Source organism: Camelina sativa, chromosome 4 (assembly GCF_030686135.1).
Source record: "Camelina sativa cultivar CO46 ecotype springtype chromosome 4, ASM3068613v1".
Classification (NCBI taxonomy): Eukaryota; Viridiplantae; Streptophyta; class Magnoliopsida; order Brassicales; family Brassicaceae; genus Camelina; species Camelina sativa.
In genome coordinates, this window is record NC_141883.1 from 5,799,763 (window position 1) to 5,823,234 (window position 23,472).

The following is a 23,472-nucleotide window of genomic DNA, read 5'->3' on the forward strand; positions in this document are numbered from 1 at the left end:
TATCGTCTCAATTCGAGCTACTGGTGCAAAGACCTCCTCGAAGTCGACTCCATACTTTTGAACATAGCCTTTTGCAACCAGTCGAGCCTTGTACTTGTTTATGTTCCCATCTGAGTTTCTTTTGGCTTAAAAACCCACTTCAACCCAATCGGCTTTGCTCTTATTGGCAGATCAACGAGATTCCAAATATAGAGTTTCTCAATGGAACTAATCTATTCTTTACACGCATTTGTCCACTCTTTAGTTTCTTTGGCCTCCCAGAAATTTCTTGGTTAGTTGTTTAAGCAAAGCAAGAGTGCTTCTCCTTCTTCTATTGCAAGGAGAACGTAGTCTTGGAGATATTTGGGTGGATTACTTTGTCTTTGTGATCATCTAAGTACATGTGGTGATGCTTCATGATTATGTTCACCACCATGCTCAGGTTCTTCTTCCTCGTGAACATCCTGATCTCCATTAGAATCTGAATCATGATTTTCATTATCACCTGATTCAGCTTCACTTACAGTATGTCTCATATCACCCTCGTGATTCTCTTCTTGAAGACCATGGTTTCCGAAACTGTGAAGTTCGATTCTAAAACTTCCACCACCATCTTGTTCAGAGTTGCGATATTCCAATTCCATCCCATTGCTTCATCGAAGATAACATCATGGCTCACTACTATCTTTCTCGTCTGTGGATCAAGTAAGCGATAAGCCTTGGAACCTGGTTCTGTTCCTAGATGAACAAGTGCTCTCGATCTGTCATCAAGCTTCTTCAGAGTCGGACCTTCATTCTTAGCATATGCCATACAACCAAATACTCGAATATGCTCAATATTTGGTTTCTTACTTCGAAAGCTTTTGTATGGTGTCTCATTCTTAAGAGTCCGTGTCACCACTCTATTCAAGATGTATGTAGAGTGTCTTATCGCTTCTACCCACAGGTAGTTAGGCATACGCATGTGTTTTAGGATACTTCTTGTCATCTCCATCATGGTCTTGTTACGTCGTTCAACCACACCATTTTTCTGAGGCGTGTATGGTGCAGTGATGTGACGTTTGATACCGGTGCTTTCACAAAACGCGTTAAACTCCAAGGACACAAATTCTCCTCCTCTATCTGTTCTGAAGGTCTGTATTTTCTCGGATGACTCTTGTTCAACCATTGTCTTAAAGTTCTTGAATTTTTGAAATGCATCACCTTTCTCTTTAAGCAGGATTGTCCACATGTAACGAGAGTAGTCGTCAATGAGAACAAAAATATATTGATTTCCTGCACCCGTACTTGGTGTTATGGGTCCGCAAAGATCACCATGTATGAGTTCGAGCTTCTTTGATGCACGGTAAGCCGTAGCTTGTGGGAACGCTTGTACTGAATAATAGTTGTGAGTTATCTCTTAAACCCATTCGAACTTTGTAGAGTCGATTCTTGGACCTTGGTGCCTTAGCAAGTAACTTTCCATTCTGATCACGCATGATCAAGAAATCTCCTCGTAGTCTTATATCACATCCCGCCTCTGTGGCTTGTCCAAGACTTATAATGTTGTTTTTCAAGTCTCGGATGTAGTAAACATCCTTTATGAATCGAGCTTCTCCGTTTAGGTCCATGAAAGCAATGGTGCCTTTCCCTTTAATGTCGACTTGTGAATCATCCCCAAATCTTACCTTTCCAGAAACAGAATCATCAATTTTAGCAAAATATTTTCGATGACCAGTCTTATGATTGCTAGCTCCATTGTCAAGATACCAGATATTGTCTCCATCGCTGTTTGTTTCAAACTCACTTGGAACACAACGTTTCTCATTGAGGTAGACCACTTCATGCATCATTAGTCCGTCTGCTTCCTGAGTATCAATGTCTTTAATTTCTTGAGCTTCCTGCAGTTTAAGCATTCTATCGGGACAGTTAAACGCGAAGTGACCAAGCTTGTCGCATCTAAAACATGTAATCCTTGAAGCATCTCTCACAACATTAGAGCGTCCACGACCTCTTCCTCTGTAACTCGATCTTCCTCCTCGCCCTCTGTTTCCACTAAAGAACTGATTTTGATTCTCAAAAGTTGTATATATTAACTTGCTTTGATCTTCTTAAACTTCTTCTTCCTCGACAAGTCTTTCTTCATAAGCTTTCATACGACGTACGATATCTTCGAACGTCGTGGTATTAAGGTCCAAAACCTGTTCAAGAGAGGCGACAATATGTATATATTTCTTCCGGGGAAGACACTGCAGAAACTTCTTTACCAGTTTGGACTCTTCGATATTGACTCCTAGGGCAGAGGATTTTGATGCAATTTCAGAAAGTTTGCCAGAGAAATCATCAACTTTTTTTGTATCTTTCATCTTCAATTTCTCAAATTCTTACATTAGCATTTGTAGTCGGGCGTCTTTGACTCTTTCTGCTCCAACATGTCTGGATTGTATTGCTTCCCATATCTTCTTTGCCGAGTCTAGTGTCCCAATTTCGAGAACAAAATTGTCTGGTATTGATTGGAGTAATAACGCAACAGCAACATCGTTTTTCTCCTCATCGGGTGTGTCTGCTTCAAAGTAAAACTTAAAAGTAAAACCTAACCAGCTAACATTGAGCTCAAAGGTGGCTCCTTTGCATCATTATTTTGTGAAATATAAAATAGTAATTTTTATATAATAATTATGAGAAAATAAAAATTATTAATTTATCATCTATATAAATTTAGCTTTACCAACCCGCCAATGTGGAAATTAAAACACACATTTTCATACATTGAGTAATATATCTTCGTTTAAAAAAAATTCAAATTACAAATGCAGAAAAAAATGCATTTTATTAATTATAAGTATTATATGAAAATTCCAAACATTTTGTAAGTAAAATAAAATAAAGATGATAGGAGAATCATAATTTGAAATCTTAACAAAATCTTGGAATTTAGTTATTAAAGATAATTATATTGTATACTTGGATATAAAATCTTAGTTTTTAAAATTCTGATTGGTTTATATAATTTTCCAAAAAAACAATTAGTAATTTCGTCCTTAATTTATTAGAGAGAGAAAAAAAAATTTAGTTTTTTTTTAGATTTTTTAATATTTGATCTGTGAGTGTTTTTTATTTTTTCATTAATTATATTTATTTAAATTAGTTAATTAAGATTAATTAAAAAATTTGAATGTCAATTGAATGTAATATTTTACACAATTTAAGGTTAGTTTCATATTTGTACTTCTCAATTAATATACTAGGATATAAACATTCAAAATATATATTATCTACTTATTGCATAGGTATTGGTTACAAATATTTGAGGGATTGGTTAAACGCAAAGTGAGGAATTGGTTAAATTGAAAGCATTGCAAATTATATCTGTAAAAGCATTTAATTGATTCTTGTTCGTCAATACGCATATCATCTCAAATACGTACGTGTAGGGTGAATTAATCTTTGTTATCCACAATGTACGTATCTCAATTTCAATGAGGATAATTTTGTATGGGCAAAAACTATCTTTAGAAACCAAGATAATGAGTTATTTGAAAAATATTTGCACTCGTAATCACATTATGTATAGTGAGTTTTTATGGATTCGATATGGTATTACTATTCTCAGAAGATTTGATTAATTTGGTTGGTTTTGAAATTGACTTAGGGAGATTGTTGTTCCCATTTATTTGGTTATGGGTTACTAGACAATGATATCTATTTGTTAAACTTGGCTGATCAGACACACGTCTCATGTGCATTTAATGGAAAGGTTACACGTAAAACATGTGCTGAATAGAGTGGTATGTATTGATTTTAAAATACTACTTATAAAGCGATTCGTGACAGGATTCTGATATTAAAGAAAAACAAACAAATTATATGATTAAATTTGGCTTAAACATGTGTTTTTAAAAGTCTTTTTGGGTCAGATCGAAAAGCATGCGCCGTTGTGTTAGATATTTTCCAACGAACATATAGGGCGTTTTATTTGTCACCACAGTGGGTTTAATGGTACACACGAAGTAAAGGCAATTAGTGTTAATTAGATGGGTTAAGAAGATTGAGAACTTGGTTCTCAAAGTTAGTTTCTCACCAAATCGTGACACGTGTTATTTTTAACGTTCAGAGATCAAAGTCAAAAACTCACCAGATCGTGTCAATTTTAACAATTAAATATTCAAGTTAGTAACTCATTAGGTCGTGAGACGTATTAATTTTAACGATCAGAAATCACATATCAAAGTTAGTAACTCATCAGATCGTGACACGTGTCAATTTTAATGATCAGAAATCACAGTTTTCAAGCTTGGTAAAACAATACATAAGATAATTGTAATCTTATTATATTAAAAAAAACTTTGTTAATCCTAAAAGGAAAATGATTGTAAATACACTCCACTATATAAAAAAATAGATGGTGACATATTTTTCACCAAACAAAATAATTTCGACTAGCTTTCTTTTCTTAGTAATTTTTTTTTATTAACTTTTTGTTTGACACATCATTATTCTCGAACAAGTCTCAAAAGCTATTTGTTTGTTGTGTACTTGAAGAAATTATATAAAAAGATTCCTAGATATTACCACGTGTTTTCGTCGTCATTTCTTTGAATTTTGTTTAGTTTCTCAATTTTATAATGCATACTACACAATCTCACAGTGTTATTATTATTTCTTTTAATTTGCAGGACAAGTAGCATAAAAAAAGATGAATACACAAAAGCAAGATTAACTAAACATAAAGCGTTCTTATCGTCGAACGATAGTACGTCCTACAAGAAAGTGGGAAGCAATAAATTTTTTTAAAACACAATTATCTCATTGAATTTTCTCATAAAATAGAAAAGAGATTAAGGAAAATATACAAAAAAAATATTAATTATAAAAAATGTAAATACTCACTTCTATATAGACATATGTCGTCTCATATTAGTCATCTAAGAAAATAATTTATTCAATTATATCGCTTTTAACTTTAATCTATTGGTCAAACTTTTTTAATGGGAAAACAAATTTTCATTATTTTTTAAAACCAAAATATACTCCTACTTTCTACTTTTTCAGTATGGAATAGGTAAGATTAATATGTTGACCCAAAAAAAATGGAAGATTAATATATGCATCTTCTTTTTCTATTATTGTATTTAAAAATTTCTTGTAGTAGTTTTAGATTGTTTTATTTAATTTATATTTTTATCTTTGAATTATTTGATATTCTTATATACCGTGCTTATAATTTTCTATTATTACATTAATTATATCAAATTAATTTTCTTTTAATTTCTCAACCTTGATTGGTTGGTCATAGACCTTTTTTTTGGTGAAAACATAATTGTTACCATTCTTTCATTCTCAAAAGGAGATAAAGAGGAGAAGGTCATCAACCTAATAGTTGGATAAAATAGGCTAATTAAACAGAAGCCTACAACAAACATAGATATATTGGAAAAACATAAATCGTTGTTGATAGATCCATAGGAGCTTGGAGACAGAGGCTACATTATGGTGTGTCAAAGAAACTTTCATTAATACATTAGAACTTTAACATTAGTTACTATCAAAAGATTTTGTGACGTTGGAAAATAGTCTTTAGTTTCATTGGTTGCTGGAGCAAGCCACTTTGAGATAGCTAAAAGACGTGAACATGTTCTCTCTACACAGGAGGAGGACAGAGCCGAGGTTTTTCTCTATGGTGGAGGAGGTTGGACGCAAGGTTATCTACCCAAAGAAGAAAAGTGGAGGAGGTTGGATGCAAGGTTATCTCCCCAAAGGAAGAAGGCGTGGTGAAGGTTCTCTCTATGGTGGAGGAGGTTGGACGCAAGGTTCTCTCCAAAAGGAGGAGGGCATTACCTAAGTTCTCTCCATGGTTAGTCATATACTTTTGTGATGTAATTTATTTTTTATTCAAAAATTTTTTTGAGCCAACAATTTTAGTGATTAAAGAAACTATGCAAAAATGAAAGTAAAGAGACATAATAGGTGACTTCATTTGTTCATATAGATATTTTCTAGGTGGTGGTAAATAATATATTTGTAATATACAGTATATCTAGGTGTAAAAAATACACTTTTAAAGTTAACATACATAAAAGATTTGTATATGAATATAAATCAGTGTATTATAAAAAAAATTCTAAATAATATACAATAAATTTTAATATATTTTTATTAAATTTTATTTTATTTACAAAACTTTAATCCCGCACATCGGACGGGTCCTTATCTAGTTCTATTATAATCCATAGCATGCAGTACCGAGAATCGTCGGTAAACCCTCAGAAACAGTCTTTTCTGACAATTACCGAGAATAAAAAGTCCTCAGAAATCGTTTGTCGGAAATTAGAACTCGTCTGAAATCCGTCATAAATTTTCGACGGATTTCCAAGGGTTAATTATTTCCAAGGGATTTCCAAGGACGTCAAACTACCAAGTAATTTTCAAGGGCACTTAGCTTCCAACGGAATTCCATGGACAAATCTTTCAGACGAATTTCCGAGAGATCAGATTTTCGACGGTTTTCCAAGAAAGCAGATTTTCAACAGAATTCCAAGGACAAAAGCCTTTCGAGAGAATTCCAAGGGCTTCACTTTTTCAAGGGATTTCCAAGTGACATGATTTCCGAGGGATTTCCGAGGGATATAGTTTGCAAGACTTACTCACGACGTCGGAGTTTCTGAGGACTTTCCGAGAGATCTTATATATAAATTACAAAAATATAAATAAAAATAGAAATTCTCTATAATAAATAAAATAACAATATATATATCAAAAAGCTAAAAATAAATATGTAAATATCCTAATTCAAAATATATACATCCCAATACATAATTATCTAACTAAATAACAATTTTCATAAAATTAAAATAGTTAAAAAAAAAAACAAATTAGTTAGGATCATGAGGAGGGAATTGTCCAGGAAATTGGGAGGAAATGAAACTTTGAAGTTGGGAGAGTGTTGTTTGGGTCTGGATAAATTGTTCCTTAATCTTGAGGTTTTCTTTCTTCAGTTCCTCGACAGTTGCGTCTTTTTCTTGTACGATCCGGTTAAGATCTTGAACTTGTTGAACAAGTTCATTGTCCTATCTCTTGACACAAGATTTCCTAAACCGGGTCTCCGACTCTTGGTTAAAGGAATTTCCTAAGTAACAAAAAAATAATTTATTAATAATTAGAAATAAATAAAAAGACAAAACAATATATTCAAATATACCTCAAGACACATTTGGTTGATTTCCTGACGAGGTATACCAACTGTGGATGATGAGCCATCTTTAGAGAGTTGTGTAAGTCTTTCCATCTTTCGGAGCTTAATCTTCTCAATCCGTTCTGCGATAACCATATCTTGAATTTGTCCAGTTTTCTTGCTTGTATGGGTGGCTTCCATGACATCTAACCAATTTGGTGCAATTCCTCCGGCCTCTATTGTCTATATTTAAAGAAAAACATAACATATTAAATCTAAACAACTTATAAATTTTTAAAAAGTAAAAGTGATTATATTAGAAAACTTACCATTTTTCTCTCATGTTTTTTAAAGGTTAGAGAACCTCCAGTGTGGGTAGCTGGTCCCTTTCCACTATGTTTGCTCTTACGATTAATCGACTTTTGTGATGAAACAGCCTGCGTCTCATCAATACTCCAATAGTTGATAAACCCTTTCCAAACATCAGGATTTAGACACTTAGGCATTTTTTTTGCCTTGCTTCCATTTTTGCTACCACAAATACAAGTGATTTCCGTAAAAGGTGTTGGCTTCAACGTCAAAAGCTTTTCGCACTTTCTGACATTGACTGCTTTCCCAATTATAATCTTGCTATAAACAGTGAAAAAATAATAATTAAATAAATTATAAATTAAATATTAAAACTTATAAAAATAATAATAACAGTTATCTTACAGCAAAAGTCTTGAACCACATCTTTTTGGTTACTTCGTCCACATGTCCTTGACATGGTTTATCCAATTGTTTCTTAAAAATATTAAGTATAGATTTTGTTATTCCACTATCTAAACCAAACCTGAAAAACATATTTTTAATACTAATTAGTTAAGGACCAATTCATCAATTTTATTAATTAGATCAAATGTAATTAATTACCATGTAGCTCCATTTTCTTCTTCTGGGTGGAGTCTCGGCATATGTTGTCGGCCTGGTTGACTAACAAACTCTTCAATGCTCATAACTTGTGGAGGAGCTGAGTTCCTTGTCTCAGGGACACTAGAAGGATTTTGGGATGGGGAGCCACTTGGTGATGGCCGGAGAGGGAAACGGTTAGATGACGTCGCATGAAAGTCTCCATAAGACCTACACAATTTAATAAAATAGTAATCAACAAATAAATAAAATGACTTATTTTTTACAAAAAAGTTAAAATCTAAAATATAACAATTTTAAAACTAAATCCAATCAAAATCTTTAAACTAATATCAAAATTTTAAGAAAAACCTACACAATTTAAATAAATTAGTAAGCAAATAAAATGTTTTTTTTTATTTATTTACAACACTATTTTAAATTCCAAAATATAACAGCTTTAAAACTAAATCCAATCACAATATTTAAACTAATATAAAAATTATAAGAATAACCTAAACAATTTAAATAAATAATCAACAAATTAATTCTAAAGTAAATTCTTTCTATAATTGTTTCTATAATTCTTTCTAAAATTAATTATGAATTAGTAATTAACAAGTAAATAATTTTTTTAAAAAACCTAATTCTTCCTAATTAGAAAGTAAATAAAATAAATTCTTCCTAATTCTAATTCTAAAAACCAAATTCTGGATTAAATTCTTCCTAATCCTAATATAAATCCATATCAAAATCCTAATTCAATAAGTGGAGGAGAAGACCGACGAAGGAGTGGAGGAGAAGACCGATGACAGAGTGGAGGAGAAGACCGGAGAAGACCACCACCGGCGGGGAGTAGACGACCACCGGCAAAGGAAAAATCGGCGGCAAGGCAACAAGCAGCAGGGAGGGAGAAGACCACCGGCGGAGGGACGGTTTTAACAGCGCAGTTTCGGCTGCGAAAAAAATTGTGAGTTCGCGTATATATAAAACTTTCAGAGGGATATAACCATCGGAAATATCTAGGAAACAATTAGGGTTTTGCCGCGTGAATGAAATAATTAGGGTATTATTTTTCGCTTCGCAAAACCTTCAGAAATAAATCATCCCTCGGAAATATTTTGGGTCCCCTCGGAAATCTGTCTCATAGTAATTGCATGTATATCTATTGGCTAGTCAACCATTTATCTAACCCAAAAAACACAAACTTTGGAAATTCCTCGGACAGTCCAAATCCCTTGGAACTCCGTCGGAAATATTGGACCCATTGGTAATCCGTCGGAAATTTCCAAGAACTTTTAGACGGATTTTATTTTTTATAACTGTTTTATTAATATGAATTGATATTAAGAGTTGTTTAAAACTAGACTAAGACATATTGTCAACACAGTTACAATTAGGATCATAATAGATAAAAAATCACATAGTTTTTATAAATCAAATAAATTTCCACTAAGTTTCAACTATATCTCTAATATCAGCTTATAAACACTTAAGTGTAGATAATGTAATCTTTCAAGTATTGTATTTTTTTTGTGGTACAATGTTTCATAATCTAATTAATTGTCAAATATGGCTTATCATAGTATTAGACAACACATTAGATGTATCAAAATTACTAAATTCTTTGCATAAATAAAATCCCGAGGAAAATCGTCGGAAATTACCGACGAATTTCAGAGGATGTGGAAGAACTTTTCGACAGATTTCAGAAGACGCGGTTTAAACCTCGGTAATTAGTCGGAAGTTTCTTAGGGTTTTACTAGGAAATGAGTTTTTTTCCTTAATATGACCACGTTCGTCTTCCCTCGGGCAACCCTCTGAATTTTCTTACGGAATTCCGAGGACTTGTCCGACGGATTTACGAGACCATATTAGTCTCCTTGGTTATCCATCTGTAATAAAGAAACTAATATATATATATATATATATATATATATACAAATACATACCAAACTAGATATATAATTGCTAATTTAAATTTATGAAAATATTATATGAAAACTTCAAGAGTTAAAATTTATTTCCATGTTTTATAAATACATACATATGATTATGAAAATGGAATAAAATAAAATTAAGACAATTTATTCCTCCTCTTCTTCATCCGATGAATATTCAGAATTGTCCGAATCAGAAGCATCCTCAAATTCTCCACTCTCTTACTCAGAATCATCGTAAACCTCGTCATCTACAAAGTTGGTAAAATCAACGACAAGATCAATTTCTAGAGAATGGTCAACCGCTGTTATGGTACCCAATGAGTTTTGCTGCATAGGTTCATGCTCACTATCATTAGAAAACCCAACAATCCTTCCTCTAGGATTCACTGACATCACTGTGATCCAAGGGTCGTTTGCTCCAGTTGCCCGTGGATATCTAATGTAGCATACTTGATCGGCTTGGGAAGTGAGAATGAATGGATCATATTCCTGGAGTCTCTTTCTCAAATGTAATGTTGTGACACCAAATTCGTCATGTTTCACACCATACCCAACAATTGGATCGTACAATTCACATGAGAAAACAATGCACCGTAAATTGATCATCCCCGGATAACGAACTTGTAAGATTTCACGTAGGACACCATAGTATACAAGATCACCAGATTGTGCCGACACACCATAATCACAAGTTGGCCTGGTCTTTTTGAGTCTAAGAATCTTGAATGCGTAACCACGAGTACAATACATGGGATACGCTTCCACAACATATAAAGGCTCATTAGCAAACTCCAATAACCATGTAGAAATTGATTGCCCTTTAGAATACATTGTTGTTACCTATAGAAAGTTATGTTTAGAAAATATTAGAAAAATAAAATAACTTTTATTTGAAAATATATTTACTAACAAATTTTAAATAAGAAAAAAATTACGTAGAATTTTAGTCAACGACTAAATTCAGCCTGCTCGATTTTTTGAACTTCATCCTCGATCATGTCTGGATATGTAAAGCGTACTTGGTCAAAGTAAATCCTATAAATTAATTAACATGAGGATAAATAAATTTGCAATTTCAAATATAATAAAAAATTAGCATTATATTGTAAATTTTTTACCTCTCATACTCTAGAAGCTCTTCACAATTTGTGATTATGTACATGTGCATGTGTTGTACCTCTTCCTCTATAAGCCTCCGTTTCTTTGCTTTTCCACTTAATCAACCAATTTGGGAAAATATTATTGCGACTTGTACAGGGTAAAAAAGGTGTCTCCCCACCGTCATCATGTCGAGCAGGATTTTGCATCTTTGTTTGGACATGTTTCGGAAAATAATATTCCGAGAAGTGTGCGGTTTCTTCGTTGATGCTTTGTGCTACAATAGAACCTTCGACTCTCGCCAAATTTTTAACTTTCTTCTTAAGAGTGCCAATGTAGCGCTCAAAAGGACACATTCATCGATACTGAACAGGACCGCCAAGTGCTAACTCCCGTGGGAGATGAATTGGAAGATGTTCCATAACATAAAAAAATGACGGTGGAAAAATCTTCTCAAGGTTACAAAGAAGATTTTTGCTCCAAGCTATGTATCCCTTCTACTATAAGCGTCCTTGTGCATAAATCTCGAAAGAACACACTTATAGCTGCATATATTATAACATGAAATGTTAAGATATTAATATAAACATTGATAATTAGGCATAAAAGTTAAAGAAATTGTATGATAAAATACCTGCAATTGCTTTGTGTACATCATGTGGTAGAAGATGCTGAAATGCAAATGGAAGGAGGCACTGCATAATGACATGACAATTGTGGTTTTTCATTCCTTGAAACCCCCCTTCTCCCATATTCACACAGTTACGAAGATTAGATGCATACCCATCAGAAAATTTAACATGCATCATAATCCACTCTAAAAATGCTTCCTTGGAAGATGCATCTAATCGGAATCGAGGGGTTGGTGCTTCCCATTTGGCATGACATGAAGTTTTTTTCGAGAACATATATCAGGCAAGTCCAATCTAGACTTCAAATTGTCTTTTGTCTTTCCTGGAACATTTAGTACAGTGTTCATGAGATTATCGAAAACGTTCTGTTATGTATGCATGACATCAAGATTGTGCTTCAACAAAAGATCCTTCCAATATGGTAATTCGAAGAAGATACTAAACTTGTGCCAGTTGTGATGATCGCCATATCCATCAACAATATCATGCTCATTACCACCGCAAACCATTGTCTTCTCAGAACCAAAATCTCTTAACTGATTCAGAATTTCTTCGCCAGAATACTCAGGAGGTGGTGCTCCAACGATAAGGATGGTCTTCAGGGAGCCATCGTCTGTGACAATCAAACCAACTCGTTTTACGTCCGTGTTTCAGCTGAAATGCATTGGTGTTATCTTGACAATACGAACAAGCTAACCGTCCATGCGTTGTCCATCCAGATAACATACCATAGGCTGGAAAATCGCTTATAGTCCACATAAGCATCACCCACATGTTGAAATTTTGGTTCATTGAAACATTGAACGCTTCTACACCATGCTCCCATAACATTTGTAACTGATATATCAATGGCTGCAAAAAAATATCAAGTGCTTTCCTCGGATGATCTGGACCTGGAACAAGAATGGTGAGAAAAAGAAACTCCCGTTTCATAGACAAAGATGGCGGCAAATTATAAGGTGTCACGATAACTGGCCACAAGGAATATTGCCTCCCATGTTTCCCAAAAGGATTGAAACCATCTGTAGAAAAACCAAGATAAGCGTTCCTTGGCTCATACGCAAAGCCAGGGTAGACTGACTGAAAATGTTTCCATGCTTCTGCATCTGATGGGTGTGCAATTACATCGTCTGATGTACGTTCTGCATGCCATCTCATTGCTCCTGTTGTACGCTCTGACAGATACAATCTTTTCAACCTCTCCGCCAACGGTAAATGCCACATTCTTTTATATGGTATGGGAACTCTTCCACTTGTGTCCTAATACCGAGGTTTATGACAAAAACGACATGAAGTGCGGCCTTCATCTTCTCTCCAATAAATCATACAATTATCACTGCACACATCTATCTCACGATATGGCAAACCAAGTCTATCTACGAGTTTCTGCACCTCATAGTACGAAGCTGGTGAAAGATTATTCTCTGGCAAAATTTCTTTCATCAAATCAGTAATCGCATCCACACAACCCTCCGCTAAATTCCAATCCTTCTTTATGCCCATCAACCTAGTTGCAGCTGATAATGGTGAATGACCCTTCTTACAACCATCATACAATGACATATTTGTCGCATCTAACATATCAAAGAATCTTCGGGCTTCTAAATTTGGTTGTTCTACTTTATCTCCATCCTGAATTAATGAGGGCACATTTTTCCTAAATGCATCGTTCACCATCTGAAATGTACCTACATCTACTTCTATCGATGGTTCTTCTACACTATCCGGAATATAATGTTGACTAGTACCGCCATAATCTACTATTGATTCACTTTCTCCATGCGAAAACAATATCTTATAACCCGGCATAAATCTATCCCTAAACAAATGCTTCTTTACTAATGATACCTCCAGATTTTTATAATTATGACATTTTGGACAAGGATAAGACATAGTACTTGTTTCTCGCATTATGCTATGGTTTGACGCGAATAACATGAATTGTCTAAGACCTTCCTTGAACTCTTCGGTAGGTTTATCCATCCATCAACGAAAATAACCATAATGATCTGAAGAAGACATTATTGTTGGTATTGTGTATATTTCCGTTTACCAAACAAGTGAATCATAACTTGAATATATATACACAAAATATCCAAGAGATTTCCAAAGGATTTCCGAGGGATTTTAAATTGCAACGGTCACATTCAACGGATATAAACGCAACGGCTATATCGCAACAGATATAATCGTAACGGATATAATGAGAATGAATATAATGGCATAGTTCTCAGTAATCCGTTAGAAATCTGTTAGAATTTACCAACGGTCTTCTGTTCCTCTGAAATTCGTTGGAAGGTTTGAAAAATTTTTGACAGATTTCGACGACCTGGTTTTCGTCAGAAATTTCCAAGATATTACCAACAGAATAACAAATTTCCGAGGGTTTTCTGAGAGTCGTCGTTTCCTCAGAATTTCCTCGGAAATATGTCGGAAACCTCTTGGAAAACTGTCGGAAATTTCCTACGGATTTTTTCTGTCAAAAATTCCGTCCGAAATCGACGTGCTTTCTTGTAGTGTTGACCATCGTGGGAAAGTACTACTTGTCACTTGTTAGTGTTGTCACTTGTCAAAAAGTCACCAATAGGAGCTTGCCTAACTAGTAAAATCCCCTGTTTTAGAAATCGCTAGGCGGTAGTCGGGCGGTCGGGATGGGCCTATCGCCTAGCGAGAAAATCGGGAATTAAACAGGAATTAATCGGGGACTAGTTTTAGAGTTATTTTATTAAATTAATAATAAAATACAAATATATATTATTAAATCTATACTATTAAAGCAAGAGTACTCCCTAGATTCAAAATGGACCATGACTTGGTTTTGGTAGGTTTTTCATTAAAAATGATTAGAGAAACACAAAATTTAATCTAATTAACCTATAGTTTTGTTTATGAAAAATGACCATTATACCCTCGATCGATCACTTAAAAAATTATGGGTCGGGACGCGAATCCTAAAATATCCGACAACAGAAGAAAAAAAAACCGCGGATCTGTTTGTACTCCAAATTAATCATTTTCGGATCCAGTATATTATTTCATTCAAGATTAGTTATTTAAGATCCCAAACAGAGTTATTCGTTATAGGCAAACACTCTGATTTCATTTTCCTATAAGGTATTTAAATGCTAACCATAAATTTTAATTACTAAAAATTCGGATAATTGCTTGATTTCCGATTTTACGTTGAAGGAAAATTTTGATAGGATATTACCGAAACAGATCATAACAAATATTATTTTAAAAGGAAAATTTTGTGATTCAGTTAAAATCTTAGAAAACGAATATTCAAGTTACCAAATTTTACTAAATTGTTTGATTTCCGATATTATAATTATTCTCTAATGTTTTATGATAAATTATTCAAAGGAATATTCATTTCCCAGTTGTAACGAATCAAGGAATAAATATATTTTGCGTATATTAGAGATATCAAATCTTAACTTCTAAGTGATAACCTAAATCTACATAATTTCACTATTGGAATATTATACTAAAAGAATACATTTTTAATTCGTTACACAAAATGATGGCTCTACCCCTTTCATACACTCCTTTGAAAGATCTGAAACCATACAAAAATGCTTGGCGTATTCAAGTTAAAATTCTCCACATTTGGAGAATGAATACCGCTAAACTTGGTGAATCACTCGAACTAATTTTGGCTGACGAAACAGTATGTATTTTAGTTTCTTAATATAAGATTCTTTTACTAATAGATTAATATCAATTCATTCCAAAAGTTTTTTTTTGGTTTATATAGGCTGACAAAATAGGAGCTTCTGTCATAAAGGATCATATCAACAAGTTTGAAGCTGAATTGGTGCCTGGAACTTGGAAAGTTATATCAACTTTTGGTTTGAATCTATGTATAGGCTACTTGCGTCCTTCTCTTATAAAGTATAAGATCAGTACCAGATATGGTAACACAATTTTTCTTTCTGATAATGTATCTGATGATCACTACCTATCATTCACATCGTTTGATAGTATACTTGCTGGAAATCTTGACAAAAATCTGCTGCTAGGTAATTTCATAATACGTATCTTTTGTTACTACTTTAGAAAGATGAATTTATTAATAGTTATATTATCTATATTTACAGACGTTATTGGTCAAGTCGTCAGTTCTGGAGGGATAGAAGAAATCACAAGTCGTAACAACATTACCAGGAAGAAAATTGAGTTCGAGATAAGAGACACTGAGTAATATTATAAATCTATAGTTATAGTTATAGATTTCAAAGCTTATACGTTAGACTATTTTTATATAATCTATGTTTGTTCAAATTCTTAATATAGGGATAAACGATTATCATGTACTCTGTGGGAAACCTACGCTGAAGCTTTAGATCGTGCTATCAATGAGTCAAGTGATGGTATGGTTATGTGTTTCCTACGCTTTGTTAAACAAAACAGCTTCAAAGGTAATAGTACGGATAATATTTATACATTTAATTTGTTAATACCAAAATTAATTGTAGAAAACCTTTAACTACTATATAATATTTCTATTTTATTTCAGAAAACGATACATTGAGAATACTTTCAATTCTTCTATCTTGATGAGCAATCCTCAGTTACCAAAGATGGAGGCTTTTCAGAACATGTAAATTCAAAGAGCATTGAAATTATTTAAAAACAAATTGTTTCATTATTATTTACTATTTCTCTTTTTTATAATAGTCTTCCTGCGGATCAATTGGCTTTAACAATTACCAATTGTGGTGGAAAGAGAGTTTATAACCCGTCTGGCTCCAAGAGTGGTCTTCACTTCCCTTTGCAAATGATCGCTGACGTACTTGCTGAAACAGAGGTAGTTTACACTTCTTAATAGTCTAACAATATATTAACTTAATCTGTTTTGGAAAATCAATGTCGTATAAGCTTAAGGATATTATATTATTTAGATAGGTAGGAAAATGTAGAATTGCATATACTATATCAGCAATCGATACAGATTAGGGTTGGTTCTATATTAGCTGTCGAAAGTGTAATAAGAAGATTGATAAAGAGGACCTGACTATTAAATTGGAAGATGTCAAGAAACCAAGCAAACCAAGGTGGAAGTGTGAAACCTGTAACGAGTGGGCCACGTTGATTGAGCCTAAGTAAGTCTTCTAATTAAGCTAAATTTTCATCTATTTTGAAATATGAATATTTGTTGGTTGACCTATTAGATGATTTATTCCTCTTTAGGTACAAATTACATGTCCACGTTTGGGAGAAGAGTGGTGAAACCAAAATTTTCATGTTTGATAGTTGGGCATCAAAAATCGTGGGTGTTTCCGCAGCTGAAATACTAAATGGTTCATTTGAAGAGTTATATTTTTAAATTGTAGATACATTTTTTAACAAAATATGGAATCATTCACAATATCCAATATGCAGATTATGGATCCTACTATGATCCCTGATCAGATTAAGGCTGTGTGTGGCAAGACATTCCAATTTCTGATATTTATTGTTGGGGACAATATGTCTGGTGCTAATGATAGTTACAAGGTTGCTAATGTCTGGGAAGGCAATAAATTCATGGAAATGGGTAATGAAGCATCTGAAAATACTATAGACAGAATTAGTCTCACCCATTCTGAACAGGTATGCCTTTTTTTTATTATACATATAAATCTATATATCTATATAGTAGTATCAGGTACCTCTAATGTATATACTATTTTACGTGCAGGCATCACTAATGATTACTAATGGCACTGAGCCTTATGAAGCTGATCATTCTTTCAGTTCAACTCCTTCGTCGAAGCGCAAAACAGAATCAACGGACCCTAACATTGATCAATCATCTACAAGTAAGAAACAATGTTCCAATCTCTCTACTGATTTCACCGAAGATAAAGGAGATTATCCTACCAAGGATTTGAATGAAGTCATTAGCTGTGAAGATGTTGATCACGGAAAAGCATAGTCCTACTCCATGTTTGGTTTCCAATTATTTTCACATTTACAATTTGAACAATAAAAAGCATTTTAAAATGCTTAATTTTAAACTTTCTTGGTTATTTATTTGGTTCAGTTTTCTCTACAACATTGCTTTGTTACCAATAAATCACTATGGTATTTTAAGTGCTAATGTGATTGATTTGTTCTCAACTGAATTTTGTTAAAGAGAGATTTGACTGCTTAGTTTTTTTCTTTACTTTTACAGATTGTACTAAATTATTAATTTACTAATATAGAAATCTTCTATACTGTTAAATAAGGATCTCTTTCTACAGAGACATTGATGATGAATTAGACTTCTAAAAATCATAGTTTTTAATGGAGTATATGATGATGAAATCTACTTTGAAGTAGCAGCAGTTTCATCATGTATCTATAAATGTAAAAGACAATTTATACTAAGTCATATTTTTATTGCAGAAGTAATTTTAATCGTTGAAATAATTTATGGTACATGCGATTAGTAAAAACTTTAATTCAAGCAGACTGTATAATTGATATTAGTACATTATAAATATGAATTAATCAATTATGCTTTATAGTTTCAATTTTATAATTTAATTACATTTTCAAATTTAACCAATGCATGGATGGATTCAAGTCCAAAAAAAAAGATTTTTCATATTTTCAAAGTCTTTGCATTGATTCTATCAATTTCGAATTGACATTACGAAATTGACATAAATTGTTTACATAACCTCCAATCACTCTTCATATTCCTCTTGAAAATGTTGGTATATACTTGCCTATACCCGTTTTCTCACATGGTCAGTTATATGTAGCAATGTCAAGGGTTAAATCAAAGTCTGGATTGAAGATGTTGATAACAGATAGTGGGGGAAAACCTCAAACAAAGACAACCAATGTTGTTTTTAAAGAAGTTTTCCAAAATCTTCACTAGGAAATGGAATGGTAATTAATCCCTAAATTCTTGGTATATTATAATTTTGTTTGACTAATATATATGTTACTAACTCTATATTTATTCTAATTTGGTCTACAGATTAAATACAATAAATGGTTGAATGGGTTAAGGAAGGAATATGATACTTTCATGACTATATGAGTCATTTCTATTGTTACTAATCTTTTTTTTATTTTCTTATTGTTTACTTTGGATATTAAACATTCATAAACACAAATTATTATTATTGCTTTGAATCTTAGAACACAAACCAACAAAACTATAGTCCAATATTGCTTTGTTTGTAATCTCTTACGAACCTACTATCCGATATTGTCGAATATATACCCTCTTACATAGCTACTATTCAATATTGATGTGTGTCTGATTTTGTAAGCAGCTATATTATGCAAAGTATGGGATTATATAAAGAGACTGAATTAGCGTATAGCCACAAATATTTATTTTTAAACACTATAAACTTCGAAAATAAATTGAAATACCTATCTCAGACAAGAAAAAGAAAAATTAAAAAAACAAATTAGTAAAAAAAAATATAATCTTGTGCTGTAGCACGGGTTATCCCCTAGTATATGAGTAATTCTGTTTATGTTAAAAAAAAATCAAATAAAATATAAAATTATAGTATTATCTTTAAAATTACGGTAAACACATAAAAAGAAAATTTTATGATTTTTATTAAAATTTTGTACATTAGTTATTGTAAAACATCATAAACTCTTAATTTAAATGTCTAAATAACAAATATATATATATATATATATTTAATTTATATTTGACTTCAGAAATAATTGTTATATCCAAAATTAAGCGGAAAGTAATCGGAATAGACAAGTTATAATCAAATTAGACGGACATAATTGGATAATCGATGCTAGGCAGTGATTAGTCATTAATCGAGGCGAAGAGGGCGGGACTAGCAATTTTGCGGGGCGTAATTGGTGCTAGGCATAAATTTTCCAAACAGGGCATCCTTTTCCTTTTAACTTGTCAGGACAATAAATTTTTCCTCCTGCAGTTTCAAAATCTATTGAGCACAATAACAAAACATTTCATACCTCTCCAATGTGAAGGCTGATTGTTTAGCTCGTTCTTCTAGAATGCTATTGTCAGAAACGATTTTTGTAAACACCTTTCCTCTAGTTTGGGCAACCAATCTACGGATATTATTTTAATTAATATTAGGTTGAAAAAACAAAAGTCGCCTTATAAAAGCTAAAAATATTGCGTGATCTTTTTAGTTGAGTGGACCCCGTCCGTTCTGTAATGCATATGGCGGAAAAGAACAAAAGATAGGAGGAGGGATCTGTTTCAGCTTTATTTTTTTTCATTTTAAAAGATTTCACCCAACTGTTTTAAAAATTCACATAGTAATTTGATTTGATGTTTGAACTCTTATATTTTTTGTTCTCATGATAAATGGATATATATTACTCTAAAAAAAATAGGACGATGTTTCATAGTCATATTAAAAATAAATTAAAATAATTCCAAATATAATTGAGCACAATGTTTGATTTATTACACATTATAAATTTATAAATTTTATTAGTTTATTATGGTTCTTCATTTTAAAGAATTCAAGGTAAAATATCATTAACTATGTGCTACACATGTAAAACATCATTTTATTATTTTGTTAACATTATCAATATTAAAATTATATATATATATATATAATTACGTCGATTAAATTAATATTATGTAAAAAAATATTATCTAGCGGTATGCCGGGGGTTAAATTATAAAATTAAAAATCAAAATACAAATATACAATCTTAAACAGTAAAGAAAGAAAGAAAAAAACTAACAAACAAATATAATCTTATTTTATTTTGAAGTAACAAGTAACTTGTCTTATAGGACAATTATTGGATTAGTCCCTAAAGTTACCTCTCTTATTCACCTCTTCTTAATTAACCCATCAAAATTTACCATGTAATTTAATCAAACAAATTAAATAATTAATATTATCTAAATAGATTATTTAAAACAAATCAGCATAACTTAATAAGATAAAAATATAAAACTCTAACCATTTTTTTACAAACCTCAACTGAAATATAATTTTATTTAATTATAAATCTAAATCCTAATCCTTATTTTAAATCCAAACCAACATATAATTTTGTTTAATAATAAAATCTAAATCCTAAACGCTAACCACTATTTTATAAATCAAAACTGACATATAATTTTCATTAATTACAAAATCTAAACTCTAACCCTCTTTTGTAAACTCAAATCTACATATAATTTAAAAATGTAAATTCTAACCTTTTTTTATAAATTCAATCCAACATATAATTTTCTTAATAAAAAATCTACAAATTTTGTTTCTTTAATCTTTAATTTGTTTTGTTTTTTGAATTTCGTTTTAATTTATTTTTTAAATAATATATGACATGGCATATTTTTCTTAGTTAGCTCCATATAATAGAACTGGAGTTTGAAATTGTTACGCACTATATCAGTTGGGTGAAGATAGTGACATGAGAGCATCGGATGCAACTTTATCCTTTAGCAATCACCTCGAAATAACTCTTTTCTTTTTTCTAGATGAAACTTTTTTGATCACAGGTTCAGATAGTACTTTGATACATACCATGCCAAGATCAAGATCGAAGTTGCTCTGTTGTGTTTCATCATAATAATGTAAAGATATTTTATATAAGATATGAATTATGAGTATATATCATAATCATGTATATTTAATTTGATTTTTAATCTACCAAAATATCTATCCTTATCCCATCCTAATAAAATATGTATCCTGTGCGCTTGATTCGGCCGAAAGAGAAGGAGAGGAGGAAGAGAGAGAGAGAGTATGATGATGCTGAGGCAAACCGCAAAAAAGGCTTATCTAGGGCTAAGGAATCCGACGGCGTCTCCACTAGGAGGAGGGGTTGGGCGTTGTTATAGTATTTGGGAGTTGGCACCTGGCACGTGTGAAGCAGAATGTAGCAGATAAGAAGGGATGAGTCACGTGTGAAGGGTGAGAACGGATGAGCTGTATGGAGCTGGAAAGGTCGGTTGCGGTTGAAGGATGTCAACATAACGGCAGTTAAATAAATGTTAACACTGTTAACGGCACTAGTAGTATAAGAGCATTGTTTAGCTCATCTTTATGCATATGAATATTTTGGGTTTGCAAAATACTTTCGAAAACTCTCTTTTCCTCATCGTTTAGCCAGTTTCTCTCTGTGAGATTCTTGCTGGTGAGATGACGATGCTGCGTTCTATTTGTTGAGTTATTAATTTCGTTAACACTGGTATCAGAGTTAGAGACTCCTTGGAAACAATGGCGGTGGAAACGAGATCTCAGCTTACTCGAGCTGACGAAGTGGTGGGTACGAGTAGATCGGTGATTCCGTTAGCTGAAGCGAGATTGAATGCTCTAGGATCTCAGATCGCACAGGTACTTGATCGAACTTCAGCTTTAGAAGTTGCGATTGTTGAACAAAATAAAAAAATTGACGCAAACATTGCCGATATGTTTGAAATGGCGAATATGACAGCAACCTGCGTCCAACGGAAAGGCCAATGGAAAACAAATCTGTGGGGGTGAGGCTCCGATAGTATCGGCAACACCAGAACATTTGGCGGAGAGATCTGATCGTGGTAGAAGTGATGGATCAGGATATCAAAGCAGAAGTGATGGATCAGGTTATCAAAACAGGGGAGATTGCTTGGGTTATCAAAACAGGGGAGATGGCTCGGGTTATCAGAACGGGGGTGATGGTGGGGGTTATCAGAATCATTACTCTGGACTAACTAGAGTTGGGAAGGTCGACTTTCCTCGATTTAATGGAGAACGCTTATCGGAGTGGTTTTTCAAGGTGGAGGATTTTTTCTCTCTGGATTTCACCCCTGGTGAGTTCAAGGTTAAGATGGCGGCGATGCATTTTGATGGTCATGCGGCAGCTTGGCATCAGTCTTTGGTTCAGACACCGTTGGGAAGGAATGTTTCGCGAGATTGGCCATCCTATAAATTGTTGTTGCAGGAACGCTTTGAGGATGTGTTGGATGACCCCATTGCAGAGCTTAAGCAGTTGCAGGAAACGAATGGTATTGTTGATTATCATCAACGGTTTGAGTTGATACGAAACAGGGTGACTCTTTCTGAAGATTATCTGATGAGAGCTTATCTAGCTGGCCTCAGGTTGGACACACAGATGCATATCCGCATGTTTCAACCCCAATCTGTTCGTCAATGCTTGGTTTTGGGAAGGTTGTATGAGAAGGCTCACCCAGTGCAGAAAGGAAGTGCAGGAGGGTGGTTGTCGTCTAAATCAAACTTTGCTACTCCAATGATGAAAAAACAGGCAACTGATAAGGAGAAGAAAGTAGTCCAGTCTTCTGACAATGATACTAGCGTGGTGGCACCTAAGAACAGGAGGTTCTTATCTCAAGAGGAAATGAGTGAGCGACGTGCCAAGGGGCTATGTTACATTTGTGATGAGAAATATACCCCTGACCACTACTTGAAGCATAAGAAGTCATAGGTTTATATGATAGAAGTGGAGGAAGAACCAGGAGAATGGGAGAATCCGGAAGTTCAGGTCACTGGTGAGGAAGACAGTGATACACCAAGGGTTTCAATCAGTGCAGTTTCAGGGATCACTGACTACAGGACTCTGAAAGTGAGAGGAGTACATAGCAAGAAGGTATTGTTCATCCTCTTAGACACCGGATCCACACATAATTTTATGGATCCCAGAACAGCTAAGGCGTTAGGAGTTGCAGTGCAGTCAGCGGGGTTTACCAATGTAACAGTTGCAGATGGGAGTACGCTTGGAGTTCAGGGCAGGGTAACACATTTTGACTGGTCGTTTCAGGGCACTCCTTTCAAAGACGATTTCATGTTGATTCCCTTAGGAGGGTGTGACATGGTGT

At 33.3% G+C, this 23,472-nt stretch overlaps 2 protein-coding genes, 2 long non-coding RNA genes and 2 pseudogenes across 4 annotated transcripts; 3 read left to right on the forward strand and 3 right to left on the reverse strand.

Annotated features, from left to right (window-relative positions):
• Positions 1–1,289: 1,289 nt before the first annotated feature.
• On the reverse strand, positions 1,290–2,324 carry LOC147945455 (uncharacterized). Its single transcript, XM_087509260.1, has 2 exons — positions 2,124–2,324; positions 1,290–2,021 (listed from the first exon to the last, which is right to left on the reverse strand). The coding sequence occupies exons 1-2, from the start codon at positions 2,322–2,324 to the stop codon at positions 1,290–1,292; spliced, it is 933 nt and encodes a 310-aa protein (XP_087365386.1).
• A 4,506-nt stretch (positions 2,325–6,830) lies between these two features.
• LOC147945456 (uncharacterized) lies at positions 6,831–9,893 on the reverse strand (annotated as a pseudogene).
• A 214-nt stretch (positions 9,894–10,107) lies between these two features.
• Positions 10,108–12,467, reverse strand: LOC147945457 (uncharacterized; annotated as a pseudogene).
• A 3,398-nt stretch (positions 12,468–15,865) lies between these two features.
• Positions 15,866–16,117, forward strand: LOC109132622 (uncharacterized). The gene is made up of 2 exons (XR_002037634.1): positions 15,866–15,896; positions 15,993–16,117. It is a non-coding gene; the product is annotated as an uncharacterized LOC109132622 (long non-coding RNA).
• Positions 16,118–16,279: 162 nt separating this feature from the next.
• LOC147945458 (uncharacterized) lies at positions 16,280–17,616 on the forward strand. The gene is made up of 6 exons (XM_087509261.1): positions 16,280–16,299; positions 16,377–16,506; positions 16,656–16,801; positions 16,890–16,968; positions 17,082–17,291; positions 17,380–17,616. The coding sequence occupies exons 1-6, from the start codon at positions 16,280–16,282 to the stop codon at positions 17,614–17,616; spliced, it is 822 nt and encodes a 273-aa protein (XP_087365387.1).
• A 3,334-nt stretch (positions 17,617–20,950) lies between these two features.
• Positions 20,951–21,762, forward strand: LOC147945459 (uncharacterized). Its single transcript, XR_015596116.1, has 2 exons — positions 20,951–21,231; positions 21,374–21,762. It is a non-coding gene; the product is annotated as an uncharacterized LOC147945459 (long non-coding RNA).
• The last annotated feature ends 1,710 nt before the right edge of the window (positions 21,763–23,472 follow it).